This window comes from Lolium rigidum, chromosome 2, assembly GCF_022539505.1.
Source record: "Lolium rigidum isolate FL_2022 chromosome 2, APGP_CSIRO_Lrig_0.1, whole genome shotgun sequence".
NCBI lineage: Eukaryota > Viridiplantae > Streptophyta > Magnoliopsida > Poales > Poaceae > Lolium > Lolium rigidum.
Genome location: NC_061509.1, coordinates 225,519,602 through 225,527,094, shown reverse-complemented (window position 1 = coordinate 225,527,094; position 7,493 = coordinate 225,519,602). Strand labels below are relative to the sequence as shown.

Below are 7,493 nucleotides of genomic sequence, written 5' to 3'. Positions count from 1 at the left end.
CATACCGGGTATTATGTTCCAATTCTTCAAATTTCTCGACATGTATAAAGGGACATATTTTGAGAGAAATAGTATACGAATTCAATCAAAAGAAGTTCCTAAAAACTTTAACTCCATTGCTGAAGATTCATGTGGTTCAGGCCATGGACACCAGAGTTTCATAGTACAAATGGTTTAAGCAGAATTGGTTATGCAAATAATTAATAGGAGGTGCAGAGATGTTACCAGGAGATAGTAGAAATGGTACATGCCTGTTCCAATGTCATTAAAGTGAAGCTGGCTTGTAAGTAATTTTATTACAACCTACCTTCTCAATGAGCTTCAGTGAAGACAACATATTGGCAACGCAATCTCCTGACATTAGCTGTATCACCAATAGAGAAAATAAAATTAGCTTTCCTTTTTATCAGTACCCATACTCATACCGCTGCAGAACTAAATAGAGGTAATGTGAGTACTAGTCATATTGAACTCCTCATGGCCTTCTCTTAGGAGGAGCTTTGCAGCTTCATCAAGTGAGATCACGCCAACCTGCTCAAGGTACATATGTCATACCAATCAACCATAGTTTCGTACACCATGAATCTTCAAAAGAGAAGCTATGAAATACAGAATACCCACCTCCATGATGAGGAACAGCTTGTACACGAGCATGTTCTTTCCCTCATCTTGGTGCCCCTTCTGCAATGTGACCTTCACATCGATACATCAAGATTTATTAATTGAAGCAATATTATTTAATTTCCTAAAATCACATCATATTCATCTACTAAATCAGTGGCTCTCCATGCATGAATGGTGCGGTGTGAGCTATATTCTCTATTGTTTTCAGATTTTGCAATTTTTTCAATCAGATTCAATCTTGTCAAACGTGGTTGCATGCCACGCCACAAATTAACCATGATAGAAAATGCAAACACATGATAACATGACAATGGGTATAGCTATGGGTACAAAAAGTAAAATACACACAACTTGGTGAGGTGTCATACAGCTCAAGAGGACAATAACTTCTGATTGTTAGTAACACAACATGTAAAAAACTTGGCTTGCCTCCACCGTCTACAATGTATAACTTTGATACATGAATCACTATAGGTCTACATATATTAGTACATATAGATCATATTTATGCCTTCATAAGCCCATACATAACATAAGCAATTCTAGCCACAAGGCTTGTGAAAGCTGACATCAATTCAATGACAAAAGAAACATCCTGAGCTCAAACCTTAAATATACATATGAATAAGAAAGTGTACAGGGCACAAGGAATCTGTTCGGTTGATCCATGGAGTCCATCAGCAATACCATCTCCTCCATTGCGCAGCCTTCCTATTAACAACATCAATATGAGAGCATCTTGGCAGGCACATGCACACAGTCGGTCTTAAAGATCTTAAAATGAAAAACCATGACTGATATATTAGGAATATTGTCCATATGGCTAGAGGTAAATAAGTTAGGGATGGTCACTGAAGGTCCGAAGCTAATTCGGTACAGAACTATGTCAGCTGCAAACTCATATGCAAGATATATATCGTATGAAAAAACATACTATTTTGAAGACGTTAGGGATAGCTAAGTCTAATCCATTAACTAATGGGATTACCTATACTGGGTTAATTTATCCTCTTGCTTGAAGGCATGTCAGGATATTCATATAAATAAATGACCGATATTATTATCATGTGACTTTGACTCTTTAGTGGAATACTTCAAATGAAAATCAGCACTTGTAAGTCAGAAGAAAATTCAGTATTACTATGATGAAACTTTGCATTACTTTAAGAACATGTATATCAGAAAATTTTACAACAAATGCAGAAATTAAAACACTAACTCCTTCATCAAAGAGGTAAACGCATCCTTTGACAACGCCAAATCAAATCGCAGCAATCTCAGCAACAACCTACAGAAAAGTAAGAGGAACGCACTTCTGAAAATCGTATCATACAGAGTTGTCATATATAAACCACAAGAAACATTAATTAGAAGAATCTTGTGTATTGCACGTGTACCTCAATTTTTTTGCATCCCAGGAATCCATTGTCTGTTTTCACTTCGGATCCAACACCTTCTCGTCAGGGTTCAGCGCTGCACAAAAAACAAAGAATCCATCATCAACGATGAGCAATTGATACAATGGACAGTTTCAGAAATCGAGCGAGATTCTCTTACCGTCGAGGGGATACTTGGAGAGATGCAGCTTGAACCGTGCGGCCACGTCAACGTTGTTGGTGTCGTCGGGGAGCGGCGGCCTGCGTCCCTCGGCGATGTAGGCGGCGACAGCGGCGCGAGCGAGGTCAGCCACGGTGGCATCGGCTCCCAGCACGACGTGCACCGGACACAGACTCCACTCCATCGTCACGTTCACCAACAACCTCGTGAGTCGCAGCATCAGCCTCTCCGACAGAACCGCCACCGGGTGGCCCAGCAGCACCGTCACCATTGCACGCCCCATCCCTCGGGTGGTGGAGGAACGAGATCGCGTGGGGGGAGGTAGAGGCTACTAGGGTTGTCTCGAAGGGGGGCGCGACCGCTGGAGGAAAGGAGTACGACGTCTACGCGATGGGTGGGCCTGACCCATGTAGGCCCATGCGGGAGAGTGGAAGGTCCACGAGCGGGACGACGAAGGTTTGGTCGTAGTGAGAGGTGGGCAGAATAGGGAACATGTTCCTCCTTTTTAAGTAGTGTAGATTCACTGATATGTTTTTAAGATTTTTTTGAAACTTGAAACTACCATTTTAACAAAAAATAAATTAAAACCAAGTTCATTAGAGCTCAGGTGCCTCAGATCTTCTCTCATCAACTTCCCTTCCACTACTCACAAAAAGACCATAATCAACTGTTGGCAACGGTGTCTAAAGTTGTGTCGTTGCCAAAGAGGTTTGCGATTTTCTCGCTACCTTAGCTACTGCCTACCTTGAATTCACAGTTGTTTGATGGCATGTCTTTGTTGGCGCGATGTTGGAGTATCGTGTTTGGAGTGTTCATTTGTGTCATCTAAAATAATAAAATGTGCTTTCTCCAGAAGAAGAAAAAGAAGATATGATCCCTTGTGTTGGCTAGAGTAAGTGTTGCACTGTTGTTCGGGTCTATGTTAGGTTTAGTTGTGGGTGTGTGGATATTCGGTTTGAGTGGGCTTGGTGTTGTTATTGTAGAGTTTCGCCCGAGTTTCTTCTAAATGTTAACCACCCTCTTTTTAATTAATGGATGAGGCAAAATGTTTAACTAAAAGAAGAAAAAACCTAGTGGAGAGCAATGTTTCGTTCAAGGGTACCTAGGGCGACACACACAAAGAATTGCTACGATACATTTGTTTGTGGTTCTGGTAACTTTGCCACGTGTCAAAAAGTGAAGTTGTCATTCACTGGATGCGTTCACTCCGAGCGACTGAAATTGAGGTTAGGTTCTTATAATTTTCCAAAAACAACACCTCTATACTACCAAAATGCACAACTAAATTTATTTCCATATATCACAATGCACGGATGAGCTTTCCTGGCATTTTTAAAGAAATACTGTATAATTTTGTCTATGGGCCAAATAACCGCCGCATTCGAATGTCTCTTTTAAAACATGCCAAACAACATAGATGTCATCGACGTTTTCTTGTGTTTTTTCCTCACGTTTGGTGGACTTGAAGGTACGTTTCCACCGTCGCTTGCTTGATCGACTGCGAAGAAGACGCGTATCTGGCTGAAGAGCTGCCACGAAGCGACCAAACTTGCTCGGGAAGAAGTTGGATGTACTTGTTCCTTTTCCTCGTACGCGTGCGCACGAACACGAACGGGTCGTTAGTACAGAGACGCGCATGTATTTAGCCGCAACCTTATCTGCTCTGTGTGCCAAGTACCTTAGGGCACGTTTGGTTGCCTGCAACGATTTTCTGTATGACTGCGTTAGTGAGATCGGCTGACCTGCACGTCGCGAACGGATCATGGGCCATAAAACCCGGATGGTTTGATAACCTGTGAGGCCTTTGGCGTGCCGGAGAAGGAACCCAGGCCCCATCGTTTGGTTGCCCGTTTTCAGTATTTTCTTCCGTGCTCGTGCAGCCCACAACCTGTTTGGTTGCAGATAGCTCAGTGTTGTGGTAATCCCTTCACTTAGAGTGGTGAGGTTACCCAGTACTGAATAACATCACACATTCATCACAAAAGGTGCTGGTAATACACATCAACTACTTAGTCGGCGATGCATCACGAGCGAAGCAACTACTTGTGATGCATCACATGTTCATCACACGAGGGGTTAGTATATACCACCTCGAAAAAGTTCATCATTACAGACCAGGGATCAGGTTGTAGCAAGTCTTAGCTAATGGAGGGATACAAGATCACCTCCCAAAATCAGCGGATAATGACGAAAAAAGCAGAAGCACTAAGCAGAAAACTGGTTGCGGAGACAGGTCCTAAGCTAGCTCATCCTCTCCGGTGGCTGCAGCTTACGGTAGACGGCATACTCTACTTCATTGTATGCAATGAAGTCGATAACCCTGACCAGCAAGTTAGGCTGGAACAGCTACGCCTTGCACACAAACCGGGGAGTAAAGATCATCTTCATCTGAGCGTAGTTCGTGATCAGGGTGCCGACGTACTAACGGTGCTTCGGGTAGCGCTGCAATACACAAGGAACAAGTGTTACTACGGACGACATTTACATATATATACTTTCAGATCTATGCAGAAACTCAATGAGGTTTCGTACATGGATGTACTCGTCTGCGGTCCCTTCATCACCGCCATAGAAGCAGCAACCATCTTCGCTCCAGTTCAGAATGCGATAGGATTTCATCTTCATAATGACGCTCCACTTCGTCTTCCAGTTTCTGATGTGGTTGTACAGCTGAAGAGTGGTGACATGTACGCTGGCGAATGCAAGAACATCCACGGCTACCTTCTTCATCTGCTGCTCCTTGAATCCCATGTTGAAGCAGACGCCGCTACGGACTAGTTGAACCCTGAGCATTCACAGTTGGCGCAGACAGATCAGGGGAGCCTAAAGGTATGATCGCATACATGAAAAACACTAGCAGATCAATGAACTAGCACTACCACATGGACATCCTTAAGCACTAGCAGATCAATGAACTACCACATGGACATCCTTAAGCAGTAGCAGATCAATGAACTACCAGTACCTCATTAATGAACAACGAGATAGGTAAGAGCGGCCTTACATTCAAAGGAGCCACACGCAGCACCAAGGTCGGGGAAGCAGGTGACCCTGGCGAAGATGCAGGTAGCACCACCGTCCCAGTGGAAGAGTCAACGGTGAGAACGGTCCCCGTTGTAGAGTCAGATGGAACCTGGAAAACCTCCACAACCTCCACCGGCGACGAAGGAATCTCCTACAATGGATTAGTTCAGACCCTAGTTGTGTACTCAAAAGATCTAGATCTAAGGCTAGGGTTTGCAGAAGCTTACCACAACCGAAGTCATCGACGCAGAGAAAGAAGCCATAGCCGTCGTCGCCGCCGCAAGCCTCGCCGGCCGTGCGGGTGAGGTAGAGTCGACCATGTTGCTAGATCGAGAACGGTGGATGGGCTCGAAATTGGGAGAAATGGGGGATTTGGATTTGCCGGTGAGAGAGCCGCCCCTATATACGGTGGAGAAAATTCAAGCCCGGTGACCGAATTCATCCCGCCGAGATTTCGTCGTCCCGTGGCTCTGCGAGGACGCCGCGTTCTCCACTTCTGCGGAAACGGGGGTGGCTCGCTAGAAACGGCCGAACCGGGCGTTCCTCCAGGGCCTGGCCCGAGGGTGCTTTGAGAAGCGGTTCCTGCAAGAACGCGGCCTCGGCCAGGTAACCAAACGGACTGAAAAAAGCTAGGCCGATGCGAGCCAAGGGGCATGCAGGCTACCAAACGCGCCCTTACTATACCATTGACTGCATATAATCTCAACTTGTTTGGTTATAATTTCAACAATATTTATACCCTAGAAAACAATTAAGAAATATTTAAATGGACATGCGAGCTCTCAAAGTCTCAATCGAGTAGGGTACGTTGAGCCAAATAAATAGAGCCAAATATACCCATAAACAACCGGAGCAATGAATCAATGATCTACACTTTGGCGTCTCCCTTTGGTATCATATATTCTATGAGATGGTTTTGCAACGCACTGCACCTGCTGGGAAATTGGATCTGCCGAGAGCGTGTGTGTATATTAACCGATCATCCTAGGATAACCCGAAGAACGATAAGGCTCTCAGCCTCTCGTGGATTTGTTAGCATTCAATCAGGCTCAGTCCAGCACTCTGTCTATCTTCGGATATTTCTGCGCATAAGGTCTAGCTATAAGCGAAGATTCTACTTCATCGCAAAAGCTCAAACTAAAGGGATGAGAAAAACTCTCCTTTATATGCCGGCCGTAGCCTCTTCCCTCAGGTGAGGTGGGACTAGGTATGCTAGGATATATTATAGATGCCTCAGTTATAAAAATTTGGATGCTTATGTAGGTTCACGGGTATGGGTTCCACGATGCTATACCTATACCCGCCCTAACCGATGGTATGATATTTTTCCGTTTACGTACTCATGGGTAATTCTAATACTACCTCGTCATAAGGGTGATCATTCCCAATCCATGCCTTAGAGGGTTGTTTCCACCGAGCCAAGCCCATCGTAGGTGCAAAGCTCTTGCATACCTATCAACGTCCATAATGCCAAGCCATCCTTTATCGTTTGGCATGATCAACTCCTACATGTCGGAGGCAGTATGGAAGATTTAGGCTCCTCCTTGTGGCGTGTGTCAACTTTACGAAAGGGAGCCCAGAACCGCAACACAACTTTCTTCAAATACCGCTACTCCTTGCGGGTTTGGGACTCTATTATCGCTTAGGTAGGCATCACCAATGTGGACACTTCGTCTTGGGGCAATTGAGAAACAGTCGAAGAGTGGTGGCTTAGCTTCATCTACACCAATGGTACCAAGAGAAAGTCCTTGACATCCTTATCATGCTCACCTTTTGGAAGATTTGAAATGAGCAAAACACGAGAGTTTTTTGAAATATTTCCACAATACCGATCGTTGTTGTATTTTTTGAAAATGGGCACTTTATTACTTTAAGCAATAGACCCGGCCTCTGCATAGCTAGGATGCACACAGCCGTACAAATATCTGTTACAAAACACGAAATCATCCGACGATAAAAATCCAAAGTTCTCGATAAAAACTGACCGTTGTTGTAAATAAGATTAAGAAAGAGGCTGCTACTTAGAGCATGATGTATCTAATAAAGTTTATTTGATATTGTAGGTTGGACTGGAGTTACGGAAACATTCTTAGGGCAAAGGTGGAGGCGTGTGATTGGAATTTGCATGCAGCAGTTGCTCTCACGAAATTTCCCAATCCAATTCGTGATTGACACATGAGTCCGTAGGATTCTGTGCGTAGGAATCAGCTCGTAACTTAGCATTGCTCACATTTTACAGTGCAGTACGTACGTCCAGCCGTCCCGAGGGCACGACTCACTTTGTTGTC

The 7,493-nt window shown here is 44.3% G+C and overlaps 1 protein-coding gene across 1 annotated transcript; it reads right to left on the bottom strand.

Annotated features, from left to right (window-relative positions):
• Positions 1 to 2,059: 2,059 nt before the first annotated feature.
• Positions 2,060 to 2,464, bottom strand: LOC124690610. The gene is made up of 2 exons (XM_047223973.1): positions 2,182 to 2,464; positions 2,060 to 2,097 (listed from the first exon to the last, which is right to left on the bottom strand). Exons 1-2 carry the CDS (start codon positions 2,462 to 2,464, stop codon positions 2,060 to 2,062), a joined length of 321 nt encoding a protein of 106 aa, XP_047079929.1.
• Between the last annotated feature and the right edge of the window lie 5,029 nt (positions 2,465 to 7,493).

Excerpts from the sequence above, each read along its gene's own strand:
- LOC124690610 (XM_047223973.1), bottom strand. The coding sequence starts at position 2,464 with ATGGGGCGTGCAATGGTGACGGTGCTGCTGGGCCACCCGGTGGCGGTT. Across the intron at positions 2,098-2,181 it reads CTCCAAGTATCCCCTCGACG|CGCTGAACCCTGACGAGAAG; the intron begins GTAAGAGAATCT and ends TTTTTTGTGCAG.